The 19,449-nt window shown below is 44.5% G+C and overlaps 1 protein-coding gene across 5 annotated transcripts in view; it reads left to right on the forward strand.

Moving 5' to 3' along the window:
• Positions 1-19,449, forward strand: part of MON2 (MON2 homolog, regulator of endosome-to-Golgi trafficking) — a 190,954-nt gene that overhangs the window by 164,090 nt on the left and 7,415 nt on the right. For all 5 annotated transcript variants that reach the window (XM_034770422.1, XM_034770386.1, XM_034770405.1 and 2 more), the window contains 3 exons: positions 2,193-2,316; positions 3,196-3,403; positions 9,900-9,982. In XM_034770422.1, coding sequence (XP_034626313.1) covers positions 2,193-2,316; positions 3,196-3,403; positions 9,900-9,982 — 415 coding nt within the window. The remainder of the gene's footprint in view (positions 1-2,192; positions 2,317-3,195; positions 3,404-9,899; positions 9,983-19,449) is intronic.

Genomic DNA, 19,449 nt, shown 5'->3' on the forward strand with positions numbered 1-19,449 from the left:
CCCCACCCACTAGCCCCGCCCCTTCCCCACCCTAACTCCGCCCCCTCCTCCCTTCCACTCCCAGCCAGGGGGAAAGGGCTGCCCCAGTGCTACCGGCTTCAGGGTTTGCCGGGCAGCCCCCAGACCCTGCGCCCCCAGCGCAGCTGGAGCCCGGGAGGGGAAGTGCCAGCCGGGGGCGCAGGGTCTGGAGGCTGCCCAGCAAACCGTGAAGGCGGTAGCGCTAGGGCTTTAGGCAGCCCCTATGCCTCCGGACCTGCGCCCCCAGCCGGGCACTTCCCCTCCCGGGTTCCGGCGGCGCAGGGTCCGGAGGCACGGGGGCTGCCCGAAGCTGGTAGCGCTCGGGCAGCCCGGCTCTTAAACAGAGCCGAAGAGGAGCAGAGCCTCCCGGCGCCGTGGCTCTGTGTAACTGACACTGTGTCAGTTACACAGAGGCGAAGAAGAGCAGAGNGCAGCTCTGCTCCTCCCCGACTCTTCGGCTCTGTTTAAGAGCCAAGCTGCCCGAGCGCTACCGGCTTCAGGCAGCCCCCTTGCCTCCAGACCCCAGCCGCCGGCCGGGCACTTCCCCTCCCGGGCTCCGGCGGCACTGGGTCTGGAGGCACGGAGCTGCCTGAAGCCGGTAGCACTCGGGCAGCCCGGCTCTTAAACAGAGCCGAAGAGTCGGGGAGGAGCAGAGCTGCCATTTTCCCGGACATGTTCGGCTTTTTGGCAATTCCCCCCGGACGGGAGTTTGAGTGCTGAAAAGCCGGACATGTCCGGGAAAAAGAGGACGTATGGTAACACTAGATGAAGCAACTCAGACACACAGTGCCCTTGACGACCTCAGGCAGGTTATCAGACAGCACTGCAGTTTAAATGGGTGTGTTACAGTACTTGGTAGGGTTAACATTGGAAAAGCCTTGGAGAAGGAAGAGAGACTGGTCACTTTTCACACCAGGGCTGAGATAGGAGTTCTAGGTTGAAGGGCAGTGATACTGCAGCCAGGATATACAGAGCTCACGATTTAAAATGGAAGCAGGGTTCCCTGTAGTGGCCTAGATCAGTGGTTCTCAACCTACACAAGTCTTCCAGAGGATACATCAACTCATTTAGATATTTGCTTAGTTTTATAACAGGCTAAATAAAAAGCACTAGCAAAGTCAGTACAAAAATTTCATACAGACAGTGACTGGTTTATACTGCTCTATATACTATACACTGAAATGCAAGTAAAATGCTTCTAATTGATTTATTTTATAATTATATGATAAAAATGAGAAAGTAAGCAATTTTTCAGTAATAGTGTGCTATGATACAAATATATTTTTGTCAGATTTTGTAAGTAAGTAGTTTTTAGGTGAAGTGAAACTCGTGGGTACGCAAGACAAATCAGACTCCTGAAAAGTATCAGAGGGGTAGCCGTGTTAGTCTGGATCTGTAAAAAGCAACAGAGAGTCCTGTGGCACCTTTAAGACTAACAGATGTATTGGAGCATAAGCTTTCGTGGGTGAATGCCCACTTCGTTGGATGCATGAATTTTGTACTCCTTAAAAGGGGTACAGTAGTCAGGAAAGGTTGAGAGCCACTGATGTAGATCTAGTATGCAGTAAAACAGACCTACTGATGGGCATGGGTCCTAATTGTCCCATGTTAGTTCCTCTCAGGATCAAGCCAAAAGAGAACCTTCTCTTATAAACACATTCTTCTGCTTGGTCTTGTTAATACACTGTCTTAATCTTCTAGTTAAGATGGAGTAGGGAGGGGAAGAGAAGGTTTGGTTGTGAAGGTCAGATTGTCCCTTTCCAAAACTCTCTAAATTCAGTTTGAAGTAAACTTTTCAGCAATGATTTTCAAAATTCAGTGGGATCTGTTGAGTGATCTGCCCTTCAGAAGATCAGGCAGATGCCTAAAATATGAATTTAGAAGCCTAATTTTAAGCTCCTATATTTGAAAAGTTTAGCCATCCTGTATTAGCAATTTTACAACAGTAAGCATAATAAATATAAAAGATGTTGCTTCTCAAGTTTCACTGAGCATGACCATTCATACTTTATTTGAACATTATTTTCTTACATTTAATGAATGCATCCAGACTATAACTTTCTGTATCTTCTTCCATTTCTTTAAGTGTATATATGTCTTCTAAGTGTTAGTTATAATTTTAATCACTGAATTTTTCCTAGAAAACAAATTTAAATGTATTTCATTTGTTTTAGGTGGTGCAACTCATCAGCACAGAGATACTGCCGTATGCTAATTTTATTCCCAAGGAATTTGTTGGTCAGATAATGACTATGCTTAATAAAGGTTCAATACATTCTCAGTCATCCTCATTTACGGGTATGTTACCTCAATTATAAACAAAAGATATAAGAACAGTGTACAAATCCTGTGGAAGGCAAATTAAAATGTGCATATTACAATACCGATTTTACCAAAGATTTTAAACTTCACCAATATCATGAATAAGTTCCCAGCCCACAGTGATGATCTCAAATACTATAATTTCTTAATCTATGGGATAAATTTCATGCTATGAAGAATGCATAGTATTCTGTTTGTTTGCAACTTTCTGGTAATATTTCTGCATTTTGGGGTAAATATCTTGTTTAAGGATGCACTCTTGTCTCTTTGTACTTACCTAGGCTTTGAGTCTTTTTTTTTTTTTTTTTTTTTTTTTTTTAAACTGTCTTCCTCCACTTCCCACTCACTGCATGCAAGTTAAAATAGGTACTGGTAATAATTTCAGGCAATTGCAATGCATAAAAAAAAAATCCTTTTCTTTGAAATTGAGTGACCTTGATAAAACTAAGGGGTGTAACTGACTAGACATCGCTTTTAGATTAAAGTTTTATAGCTAAATTAAACCACTAATTNGTAATAATTTCAGGCAATTGCAATGCATAAAAAAAAAATCCTTTTCTTTGAAATTGAGTGACCTTGATAAAACTAAGGGGTGTAACTGACTAGACATCGCTTTTAGATTAAAGTTTTATAGCTAAATTAAACCACTAATTGAAAATATACAGCTGTTTCTGAATTTTATGTACTAATTAAAAATGGCTATATGGCTATCTTTTTTAGAATGTGTGCTTTACAGTATTTGCAAATGTTACCATTTTAAATACTGTAGGTATGATTAAGGCAGCTATTGAAATAAAAAAATATGGTATGTTTACTATGCTTGTTTCACTATTAAAGATTATTTTACTTTGACAGAAGCAGAAATAGATATTCGAATGAGAGAAGAATTTTCTAAGATGTGCTTTGAAACACTGCTTCAGTTTTCATTCAGTAATAAAGTCACAACTCCTCAGGAAGGATACATCTCTAGAATGGCACTGTCTGTACTCTTGAAAAGATCACAGGATGTACTGCATCGCTACATAGAAGATGAAAGATTAAGTGGCAAATGTCCTCTTCCACGGTATGTACTGTATGTATTTTAAAAAAAAAAAGGCAAGCCAATATTTTATGGTAGAGAAAAAAATGTATTTACAATTAAGAATATAATTTGACCAAAAAAAATCTGTTCTTCTTCAAGTAGTGTCCATATGGGTGCTCCACCCTAGGTGCAATATTTCACCTTTCGGGAACCGCCTTTACCGCTTGCAGTGGTCTTGGGAGTCCATCACTATGGACAAGAGGGTTTGGGAGATAATTTCCTCTTATACCTGACAACCCCCCTTCCCTGTCCCTCTTCAGAGACCCTTCCCATGAGAACCTGCTTTGGCAGGAAATAGACCCCCTTCTACACCTGGATGCTATAGAACTAGTTCCGACACAGCACAGAGGGGAAGGGGTTTTACTCCAGGTGTTTTCTGGTCCCAGAAAAGAGTGGCAGTTGAAGATCCAGCCTAGTTTTAAGACTATTCAGTACCTTTGTGAAGGCACACAAATTCAGAATGGTGACACTTGCAATGATAATCCCATCACTGGACCAAGGAGATTAGTTCTCGGCCCTAGACCTTCAGGATGCATATTTCCACATTGGAATCCACCCATCCCACAAATGATTCCTATGCTTTACAATAGGCCAGTACCAATCAATTGCACACATGCAAAATAGGAAATGACTGCCTAGGAAGGAGTACTGCAGAAAAGGACCTTGGGGGTTATAGTGGATCACAAGCAAAATATGAGTCAACAGTGTTATACTGTTGCAAAAAAGAAAACTTCATTCTGGGATGTATTAGCAGGAGTGTGGTAAGCAAGCCTAGAAATTATTTTCACTCTACTCCTCACTGATAAGGCCACAATTGGAGGATTGTATCCAGTTCTGGGAACTGCATTTCAGGAAAGAAGTGGACACATTGGAGAAAGTCCAGAGGAGAGCAACAAAAATGATTAAAGGTCTAGAAAATATGACCTATGAGGAAAGATTGAAAAAATTGGTTTTGTTTAGTGAAGAAGAAAAGACTGAGGGGGGACATAACAGTTTTCAAGTACATAAAAGGTTGTTACAAGGAGGAGGGGAAAAAAATTTCTCCTTAACCTCAGGATAGGACAAGAAGCAATGGGCTTAAATTGCAGCAAGGGCGGTTTAGGTTGGATATTAGGAAAATTTCTGTCAGAGTAGTTAAGCACCGGAACAAATTGCCGAGGGAGGTTGTGGAATCTCCGTCATTGGAGGTTTAAGAACACATTAGACAAACACCTGTTCAGAATGGTCTAGTTATACATAGTCCTGTCTTGAGCATAAGCGACTGGAATAAAAGACCTATTGAGGTCCCTTCCAGTCCTACACTTCTATGATTTTCAGTACAGGGTGCTCCATTTTGGCCTATCATATGCCTATCATATGGGTCTTCTCAAAGATCATGTCAGTAATAGTGGCTCACCTCTGCAGGAATGCAATTTTGGTGTTGCCTTACCTAGACGATTGGCTTCTGAAAGGACACTCCTGGGAGGTGACTTCTCAGGCAATGTACGAAGCCATAGAACTCTTCCTGAAGCTGAGCCTTCAATTGAGCAATCTGAAGTCCACCTTGACCCCTGTGCAAAAGAGCCTTCCTCCCAGTGCACAGGTTTATGTCCCCTTCAGACTTAATCAATACGATTCTGATCAGCCCTTAGACACTGGTCAGGTACTGTCTCTGGCTACTGGGGCATATGGTGGCTGGCACTTTCATTATAGATCACTAAGCCCTTAACTAATTCACGGTCCCTGTTGGTCAATTTCACAGTCAGAGGATTAAAAAAAAATGTAAATTTCATGATTTCAGCTATTTAAGTCTGAAATTTCATGTTGTAATTGTAGGGGTCCTGACCCAAAAAGGAGTGGGGGGTGGGGGGGAAGTTGTAACGTTATTGTAGCAGGGGTTGCGGTACTGCTACCCTTACTTCTGTGCAGCTGCTAGTGGCGGTGCTGCCTTCAGAGGTGGGCAGCTGGAGAGTGGCGGCTGCTGGCCAATATCCCAGCTCTGAAGTCAGAACCGCCGCCAGCACAGCAGCGCAGAAGTAATGATGGCATGGTATGGTATTGCCACCCTTACTTCTGCGCTTCTGTCTGCAGAGCTGGGCCATCAGTCAACAGCCGCTACTCTCCGGCTGCCAAGCTCTGAAGGCAGCAGCACAGAAGTAAGGATGGCATGGCATGGTATTGCTACCTTTACTTTTGCGCTGCTGCTGGCGGGGCGCTGCCTTCAGACCTGGGCGCCCAGCAAACAGCCGCCACTCTCCAGACCCCCAGCTATGAAGGCAGCACAGAAGTAAGGGTGGCAATACCACAACCTATCTAAAATACCCTTGTTGGACCCCCCCCCCCCCCGCAACTCCCTTTTGGGTCAAGACCCCCAATTTGCGAAACGCTGGTCTCCCCCCATGGAATCTGTACAGTATAGGGTAAAAGCTCACAGAGAGGCCAAATGTCACGGTTTGTGATGCATTTTTCATGGCCGTGAATTTGGTAGGGCCCTATAGATCACACATGACTGCTTATGCAATGCCTTTAAGGGTAGGTCAGGATGGTTTATTCGCTTAGCAGACACAGTCTCAACATGTTGCTTTCCATACCCAGTTCTGTATAGTTGGTGGAAAGACCCTCACAACTTGTGTGTGGGAGTCCCCTTCATCTGTCCTCCCCCCAATGACTGTCATAATGACAGATGCTTCCCTGTTGGGATGGCGTGCGCATCTAGACTCCAAACAGTTCAGGGCAGGTAGATGCCTCAAGAAAATTCTCTGCATATCTTCCTCCTGAAACTCAGTGTTACCCTGGAAACAGAATTTAGGTATCCCTCCAGTAGCTCACCTAGTGACCCCTCCAGGGTTTACCAAAGACTCCCTCAAAACAACCCACCTATTAACCATCAGGTATGAGTCTCCAGGGTGGCTAAAGCAATACCTGGAGGACATGTATACAGACTTCTGATAAATGATTGACCCAGGTAGTATCTTTCCAAAACAAGTCACCCTTTTATTGGTGCAAACACAAATCCCCAATGCAGTAACACAAATCCCCAACACAACAGGCTAAAGCACCCCCCAAAACTACATTACCACACAGTTTGATGTGATGCTAAGTGGCTGCACCCTGCTTATGGTGATCGGTCATTCACAGGCCGCTGACAGTTCCTGGTAACTGTCTTTAGATTATTCCTCTCTGATCTTCTGATCTTCATGTGCTCTCCTGCTCCTAGTCTTTTCCCTCTACTGGACTGAATGGACAGTACTGAACAGGCAAAGCAAATGAACAGAACACTGTCCTCTGTTCCTCTTCTGACAGGCTTGATTGACATGTTGTTTTGCTTGCTTTTGCTAATATCTTTTTGTCAGAACTCTCCAGAGCACATACCACTTGTAACATTTATTTCTAACATACCTGGTTTCATGATCAACAGTTAACTCATTACTTGCCATTTTGCAACATAGTTTATAATGTACCTAGTCTTATGATCAACAACTGCCTCATTTCAGGTTGTCCATGCCACTTTGCAACATTGTCTCTAATGTAGCCAGAAGGTCCCCAGCCTCATGGTCAATGTTATCTTACCACTGTTTTCCCTGTCAACTTCTCCCCTGCCAATATCAGTACTACATGACCTACAGTTTTCATCTAATAGTGAAGTGACTCTTGCTTATTCAAAATGGAGGCCTGGGATACAAGATGGAGTCTGGGGCCTTCAAAAAGGGGTTTCTCTGGTATCAAGGGCAGGCATATGCGTGTGTCTCCAGTTTTCTGCCACTAATTAGAGGCAAAAACATAAAGGTCGTGACTGACATGTCATAAATGTTTTATATAAACCAGCAAGGAAGAGCAAGATCCCCCTTCCTTTTGCTGAGGCTATAAAGCTTTGGAATTGGAGTATATGAAATCAGATCTTTATCACAAAATACCTTCCAGGAGTTCAGCATGTGACCGCAGACAGACTCAACAGGCACTTCTCTCAAGACCATGAGTGGGAGATAGATTCAACCATACTTCACCACATATTCTACCAATGGGGTACTCGTCAGATAGACTTTTTCACTGCAGCAATAAACAGGAAATGCACCCAGTTTTGCTCCAGAACTAGTCTGCGTCATTGATCCCTGGGGGATGCCTTTCACCTCCAGTGGTTGCTGGGTCTTCTGTATACGTTCCCCCCAACTCCTCCAATATCCAAAGTCCTACTCAAAATAAAAAGGGACAAGGCCAGAGTTGACAAACATGGTTTCCTTATCTGATACAGATGACAGTGTTCTCCCCAATTGCTCTTCGTGCCACTCCTCCTATCGTCTTTTAGAAGAGTGGGAAGATCCATCACCCGTCTTAGAATCCTTCACCTCAAAGCATGGGCATAGAAACTGCCTATTCACAGCAAGTAAAAAGGGGGTTACTGCACAGCAAAAAACAGTCTACACCCTGCAGTTACAATAATGGACAATATTTGCTCATTGGTGTGATCTCAAACTCATTGCTGCCAGACATACTGGATTACATTCTAGAACTACAGACCTCAGGATTATCACTGAATTCCATTAGAGTTCATCTGGCAGCCATCCTCCAGTAGAAGGTTATGCTGTATTTGCCCACCCAACGACAATGAGGTTCCTCAAAGGCCTGTGCAACCTTTTTCTAACAATTAAATGCCCTACTACAGTTCAGGACCTCAGTTTGGTTCTTAAATGCTTTACAAGACCACCGTTTGAACCTATAGCCTGCTCACAACTCTGTTTATCAGTGAAATTGGCATTTCTGGTTGCCATCACATTGGCTCGCTGAATGGGGGAAATGGGGCTTTTACGGCATACTCCTCATTTTATGGCACAGTCCCCATATTTTTCAGAGACAACGTTACATTATGACCATACCCCAAGTTTTTGCCAAAAGTACCTTTTGATTTCCATATTAATCAGCCCATTCACCTCCCTGTCTTTTACTATAAACCTCACCAGATAAGAGGGAGGCATTGCTTCACACACTTGATGTCAGGAGATCCCTTGTCTTCTACCTTGATAGGACTAAACATTTCAGGGAGACCTCCAGATTTTTGTCTTGATCTCAGACAGAGCAAAAGGAGGTGCAATCTCTAAAGAGAGGCTCTCTAGCTTGATAACTGACTGTATTAGTAACTGCTACTGAACTTATAATCTTGACGCACCCACTGACATACAAACTCACTCTGAAATCTATTTCCACCTCCACAGCCTTTCTTAAGAATGTTCCTGTCATTGAAATATGTAAAGCCTCAACACAGGCTTCTATGCATACATTTGCTGACTGCTATCCTATAATTCACGACTCTGCTTCTGATACTGTGTTTGGCTCAGCAGTACTTTCTTTCACACTGAATTAGACTCCAAAGCCGCCTCTTCCTTAAAAGGGAACTTCTCTGTAGTCACCTAGAGTGGAGAACTGATAGGGACGCTACTTGAAGAAGAAAAAATGGTTACTCATCCTGTACAGTAATTGCAGTTCTTCGAGATGTATGACCTGATGGTGTTCCAGTACCCACCCTCCTTCTGCTCTGCTTCAATTACCTGTCATGGGGTTTCATGGTAGAGAAGGAACTGATGATGGTTAGCCTGTGCAGTGCTATATAGCAACGCCGTGGAGTAACATGAATTCTCAGGCTGAACAGACACTGCTATGAAAAATCTCCCACGGAAGTACAAGGGGCACAAATGCTCCTAGAGTGGACACATAGAGGGACACATCTTGAAGAACTGCAGTTACTGCACAGGGTGAGTTACTATTTCTTATGGAAGAATGTGTAAGGGCAGGGAGTTTCAGATCAAATGCCAAATTTGGGAAGGCTATTGATTGGAAGGGCCTTTTAAGAAGCAGTTATCCTCAAGACTATTACCCAGAGTTCAGGAGTGCAATATATAGTAGTACAATTGTATTTCATTGTCTCTGAAAAGTTTCTGTAACCATCTCTTCCTTAATTTCTAGCAGAGCTATTGATAGGTTGATGAGAAAATATTAAAGTTCCTAAAAATAAAATAAAATAATAGCAAAGTAATAATATTCTGAAGCATTAGTCATACCATCGTTGTTGTTGAAATAGAAAACTGAACATAAATATATGGTAACATTTTTAAAAACACTTAAATAACTTAGGCATCTCAGTTCCATTTAAAAGCTTTTGAAAATTTTATCCATTGAGTACGTGATTGAATAAATGACTTCTGTGAGACTCCTTATATGCTTGAAGTTAAGCACATATATTAGTGTTTGCATGATTGAGGCCTATGTATTGACATGATTTCAAAAAATTAAATATAAATTGGTCACATGTATGTGGGGAAATGAGATCAGTTAAAGATGAATGTTAATTACAGCATTAGATAACCTTGGTTTCACTGGGTTGCGTGTCAAAGGTTTTATTGTTCAAAATTTGTTTTTGTATTTGCTATATAAGTCGACAGAAAAATCATATTCTGGGAAACATTTTTGAAATTGTACAGTTGATAGTTTATATATTTTCCCCTTGTAGGCAGCAAGTAACAGAAATCATATTCGTTTTAAAAGCTGTCAGTACTCTAATAGATTCCCTTAAGAAAACTCAGCCTGAAAATGGTAAGTTGTTTTAATCAGAAGTCTAAACAAAATTATGTACCTAATATGTTTGTGCAAAAAAATATATCTAAAGCACTATTTCCAAGAAAAGTATCATCCATATGAATCTTAATTTGCCCTTTCATGTTTGTGTAGGTGCCAAGTAGAAATTTTTAAAACATCTCTTTAACGGGTCCATCAGCCTACATAAATAAAATAATATCTAACTCTTATATATTGCTTTTCATCAGTCACTCTCACAGCACTTGACAAAAGAGTATCATTAGAGTATCACTAGAGTAGAAAGCTTCCAGCTGAGGTACCAATGCCCTTTCTTAATCTAAAACATGTTTTGGTAAATATTACTATAAAATATGATAAGATCTTAGAGTGAAATTTTCTTTCTTTGTATCTTTTCTTTATCTCCCATTGTAGTCTACCTCCTTTAATCTTGCTAAATCTTTGTTTATCCAGACCATATTCTATTCAGTCTTAAAGCTCTCATTCACTATTAGGTCCATTAAGATTAAGATAGGGATAAATTTACTTTTCTAAAGATACCATCTGTGTAATATTTTTACTTCTGAGTGTTGGCTCCTTAATGCTGCACAAGCAGAACTCTTGTAGCTTTTAGAACATTTTTGGTCCTTATGGGCAGTGTTCACCAGTAGTCTTAACTGTTGCTCTTGGAAAACTTATATCCAGTTCATTCTTGACCATAGTCAATAAAAGAATGTTCATCAAGAGCTGTGCTTCTCCTGCTACCACTCAGCACCACTCGGCTTCTTTACTTCGCTGCTTCACTGAGTCTTTCTTCTGTTTTTTTTTTCATTTTCCTTCCGTTCAGTTTAGTGTTTTAAATATAATTTTTTACTTCCATGACTCCTCACGCTATCCTCAGACACGGGAGTGTCAGTCACCTCTCAACCTCTGAGCCCCATTAGGTCATTTTCGATGCACTCCCTTAGCTCTTTTGTATTGGTTCAAATCTTTAATTAACTATTGTATTCCAAAATCAAAAGTAAAACTTCATGCTGTTGGAAAAAAACTTTCTGACAGGGAGATAAAAATAGACAGCAAACTAAACAAGGCATATAGTTTAAAACTCCCAGCTGTTGAACTGGATGAGAAGTACTATCATGGATATGTGTTGTGCTGTCCTTTCATGCCCTCTGCTATCTCTGTTCTTGCATTCAAGAAGGGTTCTGAAATTGACAAGAGGTCTGGTTACTGAAAAGCTTCAAAAAGACTGCTGCAGCTATCACTTTGGATGACTAATTGTTTTTATTTTCCTCTCCTACCCCAATCAAAGCACATCTTTAACTATCACTTTTCAAGGAGGCTCACATTTTTTTCAGGCATGACCATGTTTCTTAAAGTGCTGCTTGAAAATCCCTTAAAAACTTCTCTACATTTTTTTTAGCACAAACAGAAGAGAAAAATACAAAACTAAGAAAGCTTTAAATAAGAATAGAATGGAGACTGCTAAAAAGCTGCTTCTTTTTGCCAACTCTGGAAGTCTATAAAATCATACATAAATTTCTTGCAGTACATTTGTCTCTGAAATAACGTGCAAAACAAGAGCAAAATATGGTAGATTCCACTTAATAGCAATCCTGATATTAACAACTTCCCCAGTTAATAGCAACATTTTGCCAGGAACCAGTCCCATCACATTAACTTAGTGGGGTTCAAATAGTGGCAACTGCATGACACTATTGAGAACTTTTTTTGGAAGAAAGGTCCCAGCCACAGGCAGATTTCTGGGATTTCCACAAGGGAAGGAAGCACTGGGACGTACCTTCCCTGGCTGCAGCCCCACAAACCCAACTGCACCCAGAGACCTGCTGCCAGCAAAGGAGGTAACGGACTGGGGTGCTTGTATCTCCTGCCAAAGTCCCAGCACTGTGGGCAGATTAGTAGCAGGATTGGGGGCTGCATCCCCGATGCTGGGGCTTTCCACAGGGAATGGTGGTAACGAGGACACACAGAGCTGCGTGGTATCTCTCCATGCGCTCTCTAGGTTGCACCCACATGTCCCAGCACTTCCTTTCTTGGCCACAGCCCCACAAACCTGCCTTCCACTTGTTGGCAACTTCTGGATAATGGAAACTTTTGCTGGAAACCAAGAGTTTGTTAATAAGCGGAACCCACTGTATCTGAGGTTTTCTATCCAGTTTATGATCCTAAAGGATAGCATGCATTACATTAAACCCTGGAGACCTACTAACCTGAAAATGCTTCATCTTTATATAGTAGATGGTTAACTTGCGCACGAAGCCACAACATAACTTCATTGTCTGTCAGCTCTTCCTTTGTGAGGCAGGTTAGCCATCTTTGTGTATCTACCCCATCCCTGATAAATAGGTGGTTCTTAGAGTAGTTGTCCCTATGGGTGTGCGAGTGTTTGGTAGCAGTGTCTGCCCCTGCGCCTAATACGTCCTTGTGCTCCAGTCTGAAACCTGCTGCCGCTCCAGTTTTCTCCTCAGCTGCCTGTGCTAGAGACAGAGTTTTGCGGTGTCAGTTAACTTCAAATTAGCTAGTTTGCTCATCTGTTTTTTTATTTATTTTATTTAAACGTTTTAATGTAATGTGTGTGGAGATTTAATACACAAATTACAGCCAGGGCCTATCTGCAGCTTGTGGGCCATATGCAGCCTGTACATTTGTAAGACCTCATGCCAGACTGCATTCCCAATGCCTTCAAGCCTACCTCAAGCACAGCTTGTCCAAGAGGGTGTCTATCTCTGAGTTCTCAACTCTCTGTAAGTAGAAGGATCCCTGCAAGGTATGCTTGTATTCACCCCCCACAATGACAATCATCACAGATGCCTCTCTGTTAGGCTGGTGATCTCATGTCACAAAGCAGGTGGACCCATTAGGGGTCTGCTCTTCACATCAATCTATTTGAGCTCAGAGCAGTTCAATATAAGTGCAGTCATTTTTTACCCCAAATCAAGGGTCACTCAGAAGAGACATGATGGACAACAGAGCTACTATATATTATGTAAACTGCTGAGGGGGAGCACAATCCCAATCCTTGTGCACAGAAGCAATGAAATTTGGAACTGGTGCATAACCCACCAAATCAACGTCTTAGTGGCATTTCTATCAGGTTTGCAAAGCATCATAGAAGAAACACTGAACAGACATTTCTGTGAGGACTACAAATGGGAGCTGAGCTATCCTATCCTACAGGTAGTGCTCACCTAGGGCTGTCCAGGGATAAACCTCTTCCTGATGCCATACAACAAGAAATTCCCACAATTTTGCTGGAGGGGAGGGATGCCACCATAACTCGTTAGGAGATGCCTTCTTCACTCCTTGGCCACTAAGGGTATGTCGACAGTGCAATTAAAAACCCGTAGCTGGCCCAGGCCTGCTGACTTGGGTTCACAGGTGTTGGGCTAAGGGGCTGTTTAATTGCGGTGTAGATGTTTGGGCTTGGGCTGGACACTGAGCTCTAGGACACAGTAAGGTGGGAGAGTGCTTCAACATGTTTTAGAAAACAATATTCGTCAGCTACTTTACAATTCAGAATCGCCAACTACCAGACATTAATGGCGAAGTACAACCATACAAATTATACCAGGCTGAACTCCTTTATTGAATATCTACCAGCAGAACACAGAGCAATTTCAGGCGATCATTGCAGAAGGCCAACTGCTTGCCATACCATCTCTGCAGGCCTCTCTTGACATTGCTGATACTGCTGTTCAGTCTATTTCTATGGCAGTAGTTTTGAAGAGGACCTCCTGGTTTTAGCTCTCAGGATTTCTAAAGGAGGTCCAGAATATGGTCGAAGACTTTCCTTTTTTTGATACTAAACTGTTCACTGACAGCACAGGATGAGTGCACCCATTAAAGGACTCCAAAGGCCGCTTTACATTTTTTCTGGGGATCTATACATGTATCCAAAAGAGAGAGTTTAGTAGGTCCCAGTCAGCACAGATATCCTGCCCCATTCAATTCCCAGAGGCCACAGTGCAAGAGACAAAGGTTCCAGAGGAGAAAATCACCCACTTCCCAATCTTCCACCTCACAAATCTTCCACCTCATAGCACCAATTTTGACAGGGTGGTTGAGGTCCTGAGCTGCTGTCCCCTTTTCATACCAACTGCAATGTTTCTCCTTCCTTCCTCCCTTCGGCAATCACCAAGTGATAGATTCCCAAGCCTACCGAAAGTGTTTACGCTTTCTATCTATTACTTGGGAATCTGTCGCTACGGATGAATGGGTTTTGGAAATCATTCACTTCATTTCTCTTCTGCCTTCCAAGTCCCCTTTCCTGTTCCTCTTCAGGGACCTCTCTCACGAGAGCCTGTTATGACAGGAAATAGACTCTCTTTTACTCTTGGGTGCTATAGATTCAGTTCCTATGCATCACAGAGGGAAAGGGTTTTTTTCCAAGTATTTCCTGGTTCCAAAAAAAAAAAAAAAAGGTTGGAGACCCATCCTAAATGTAAGGTTACTCAACACCTTTGTGAAGGCACAAAAATTGAAAATAGCAACATTTTCAAAAATTATTTTGGCACTGGACCAAGAGGATTGGCTCTTAGCCCTCAACCTTCAGGATGCATATTTCCTTGTAACAATCCACTCATCCCACAAAAGATTTCCATGTTTTATTCTCAGTCAGGACCATTTTTAGCACATGGTGCTCCTTTTTGGCTTATCAGCTACCTCAAGGGTCTTTTCAAATATCACATCAGTAGTACATCAGTAGTAGTGGCACACTTTCACAGAAAAGAAATTCTGATGTTCCCTTATGCAGATAATTAGCTTCTGAAAGGTCACTCCCTGGGCCAAACTTCAGACAACTTGCAAAGACATAGACCTCTTTCTCAGATTGGGCCTGCATTTCAACATTCAAAAATCCACCTTGACCCCTTTTCAAAAGTTAGAATTCATAGGAGCTAATCTTGGTCCAGTAGTGGCAAGAGCTTGCTTTCCAATGCACATATTCGTGGCCCTATCCAACATAGTTAACACAATCCAGATTAGCATTCAAACCCCAGTCAAGAGCTGTCATCAGCTGCTGGGGCATATGGCAGCTGGTACTTTAGTTATAGACCACACAAAACTACAAATGTGATGCCTTCAAGAGTGGTTCAAGACTGTTTATGCACTGAACAGATAGTCTAACTACGCTACTTTCCATACCCACCTTCATAAACGAATCTCTCAAGTGGTAGAAATACCCTCATAATGTTTGTGCAGGAGTCTCTTTCACCTGCCTTTCCCCAGCAGTTGTTATAATGACAAATGCATCCCTGTTGGAGTGGAGAGTGCATCTAGACATCCACATGGCCTAGGGCAGGTGGATGCCTTAGGAAACCACTCTGCACATCAACCTCCTGGAACTTAGGGCAGTTAGATATGCCTGGCTCCAGTTTCTATCGCTAATCCGAGGCAAACACATAAAGCTCATGATGGACAATGTGTCATTCATGTTCTGTATCAACCAGCATGGGGAGGTAAAATCCCCCTCCATCTGTCAGACTTTGCAGTTGGTGCGTACGGAATCAGATAGTCATCACAGCAGCGTACTTCCCAGGAGTTGAGAATGTGACAGCACACACACTGAGCAGGCAATTCTCTTAAAACCACCAGTGAGAGAGATCCCATCATACTTACCACGTAATCCAACAATGTGGTAAGTATGATGGGAAGCACCCCTCAAATAGACCTGTTTGCCACAGCGATAAAATAAGAAATGCACCCAGTTCTGCACCAGAGGCGGGCTGGGTCATCAATCCTTGGGGGATGCTTTTCATCTTCAGTGGTTGTGGAGTCTACTGTGCTCATTCTCCTCTGACACCTCTAACATCTAAAGTTCTACTCAAAATAAAAAAGGACAAACCCAGAGCTACTCTAACAGTCCTGACCTGACCCTGACAAACATAGTTTCCTTATGTGATACAGCTGGCTGTTCACTCACTGATCACTCTCCTGGTTGCTCCTCATTTCCTCTCCAAGGAACACAGAAAGATCCTTCATCCCAATCTTGAGGGTTTTCCTGCTCAAAGCACAGTTGGTTGATGATTAATGGGCTTAAAAACAACCTGTAATGGTGTGGCACCTATGTCTTGGGAGCGCCCCCTGGTTGAGTGTGTGTGTTCCTGCAGTTTTTTCAATTTCTCGGCTAATGGTACCTGTCAGGTTGCTACTGCACAGCAGAAAACCATCTATGTGCCACACTTAAAAAAATGGACAAGATTTGCCTGTTGGTGTGACCTCAAAACATATTCCAAAACCTCATTGCTGTCACATACTGGACTACATTCTAGAACTAAAAAACTCAGAGCTGTCATTGTGTTATGTTAGAGTCTAACAGAACTCCTGGCAGCCATCACAGATTTCGATTCTCCAACAGAAGGTTATTCTATATTTGCCCACCCACTGATGATGAGTAAGGCTACATTTTAATCACGGGTATTTTTAGTAAAAGTAGTGGACAGGTCACAGGCAGTAAACAAAAATTCACAGCCCGTGACCTGTCCATCACTTGTACTATGTACCCCTGACTAAAACTTGGCCGGGGGGCTGCGGGTGCTCTGGGGGTGTGGAGGGCAGCAGCGCGGTACACGGGACCCCAGCTGGTGTTTTTTGGCGGGGGCGGGCGGCAGCATGGGGCCAGGGACCCCTGCTGGTGCTAGGGGAGGAGGGGCCAGACAGTGGTGCAGGGCCAGGGACCCCCGCTGGTGCTGGGAGGAGGAGGGTTGGCAGGGCTTGCAGGCTGCCTACCTGGGGGGAAGGAAGGCCAGATCGGTTCCGCGCACTGCCCCCACCCACTCGGCTCTGCAGCTCCCATTGGCCAGGAACCACAGCCAATGAAAGCTGCAGGGGCAGCGCCTGTGGGTGGGGGCAGCATGCAGAGCCCCCTGACCCATCTGCCTAGGAGCTGCAGGAACCTGCCGACCGCTTCAGGGGAGTGCCCCTCCAGGTAAGCACCACCCAGCACCCTGAGCCTCTTCTATCACCCAAACTTCCCCAGCAGCGGCTGGTTCGGCTGGCCCACGAGCTGCCTGATCTGCTTGGGCAGCCCCAGAGCCAGCTGCATCGGCCTCTGCAGAAGTCATGGAGGTCACAGAAGTCACGGATTCCGTGACTTCTGTGATCTCCATAACAGACACGCAGCCTAAACAATGAAGTTCTTCAGGGGACTTGGAAATCTTTTTTCCAGCCAAAGTCCTATTCTGGTTTGGGACGTCAATCTGGTTCTTAAATGTCTTACGAGATCTCCATTTGAACCGATGGACCTGCTCACTCCTCCATTTGTTGATGAAAACAGCATTTCAGGTAGCCATCACGTTGGCTCGATGGGGAAGGAGCCACTTGTTGAATTTCCAGAGGGATCCACACCTCCATTTGTAAATTTTTAGGGGGTTGCAAATGAAAAAAGGTTGAAAACCACTGCTTTAGCATATCATTAATGACACCCTATGTAGAATAGACCAGAGCTATGCCAAAGATTTTTCTTGCTCTGGGTGGCTGAGGCAAAGTTTGCCTCTCTCCCTGCACCTGCCCCCAGGATTGGGGCTGGAGGGATGGGTCATTTTGGTGTCAGATGTTGCAGGGGTACACACACATTCAGTTCTTGTGAGGTAATCAAAGGAGAAACTGACTTAGTTATATTGATTTAAAATGTCTGTACACTTTAAAACTAGATATACATTCTGTTTGTGATTTGGAATTTGAAGCAGTGTATTTTTATAAAGGCTTTTCTGTTCACTTTATTATGAGGCCTACATACCACTTCCCTATTTTGAGGATGAGCATCCCAATAGTTTAGGGTTCTAGGATGCTTTATAATGCAAATTCTTCTTCGAGTGATTGCTCATGTGTATTCCACAATAGGTGTGCATGCTCTCCACATGCACTGGTGCCGGAAGTTTTTCCCCTAGCAGTACCCGTAGGGGAGCACCCTAGCGACCCCTGGAGTGGCGCCTTCATGGCGCGGTATAAGGGGCGCTGCGCACTCCCCCCATCCTCAGTTCCTTCTTGTTGCCAGTGAAGGTGCTTTTGAACTGCTCTGCTCCAGCTTTGCTGTAGCTCATCCCCAAAACTGCTTGTTCGTTCAGTGTATGATACCTCTAGTTAGTTGTTTAGTTAGTTTAGTTTAGCTAGAGTGCCTGGGCCCAGGTTTTAAGTTGCGCAACATGTAGGCGATCTGTGTCAGTGAGTGATCCACACGCGGACTGTTTACGCTGTTTGGGGAAACCCATCTCAGCGATCTCTGCAAGATTTGCAAGTAGTTTAAGCCTCAGACCAAGAGAGAAAGGGACATCAGGCTCCAGGTTATTCTGATGGAGTTGGCATCGGTGCGCGGCAACCCTTCAGAACCATCGATTAGTCGGCACCGCTCCCCGTCCATGGGCATGAGGCCTACATACCACTTCCCTATTTTGAGGATGAGCATCCCAATAGTTTAGGGTTCTAGGATGCTTTGTAATCCATGGGGCACGCCAAGAAGGCTAGGAAGAGGCCGCCTTCGCTGCGGCACTGGAGTAAACCCAGGACAGAGGCTAGACCCATGTTGGGCAGTCCTTGATCCCCACCGGCCTCTAAGCCTCCGACTCAAGTCAAATGGAGTAGCCTGGCCCATTCGGAGCAGGCCTCCCCATATGTCCTCTACCCTGGAGGCCCTGCAGGCAGCCTGGGATGTTATGTCCATGCCAGTACCAGGAGCACTGCCAATGTCAGCCCCGCACTCCAGAGGCAAGCCGCCGCTGGGATCTCCGCAGTCGCCCCCGGCTCAGTACCGGTCTCGGTCGAGGGAACGTTCCTGATGCTGTTCACTGCCCAGCATCCATTCAGGGCAAAGTCTACGTGGATCGCCCTTGACACCCACCAGGCCATCTAGTTGGGTTCCGTCTGACCGAGACTCTCGGCACTGCTCCGCCTCGAAGAGTGAACACCAATAGGACCGAGGCAGACGACGCCAAAGATCCTCATCTCGGAAGCCCGTAGCAGTCGGTCATGGCACGAACGTTGATGTCGTTCCCGTTGGTCGTCCCGCTCCAGGACCCCGCCACGGCACCGCCTCCGCAGCCCCAGGCATTGATTGCCAGCGTCTCGCCATCGCGGATCCGCTCACCGGAGCAGATCACGGAGCCGCTGTTACTGACGGTACCAGTCCTCCACGGTGGGATTGTGGTCCTGTGGTTGGCATTGCTCCTAGCGTCGCTGCTCCTCCTGATCCAGGGACAGCGGCAGGTCTATGTCAGCCCGGCCTCTCTTCGTAGTCGTCCATTGATGGGCCAGGCCATCCAGGCCGAACAGTCTGCCCAGTGGTAGGCTTGCTCGGTGGCCGGAGCCTCAGAAGGACCATCGGCCTCCCTCTCCAGATCTCCGAGGAAGAAGTCGGTAGGATATACATCCTCAGCTCTGTGCCTGGAGACCAACCAGGTGGTGGACCCTCCGGTGCCAGTGGACACACACAGTACCATGCCAGCCGCCTCCACCCTCCCCAGATGAGGCGATTG

The sequence above is a fragment of the Trachemys scripta genome, chromosome 1, assembly GCF_013100865.1.
Source record: "Trachemys scripta elegans isolate TJP31775 chromosome 1, CAS_Tse_1.0, whole genome shotgun sequence".
Taxonomy (NCBI): domain Eukaryota; kingdom Metazoa; phylum Chordata; order Testudines; family Emydidae; genus Trachemys; species Trachemys scripta.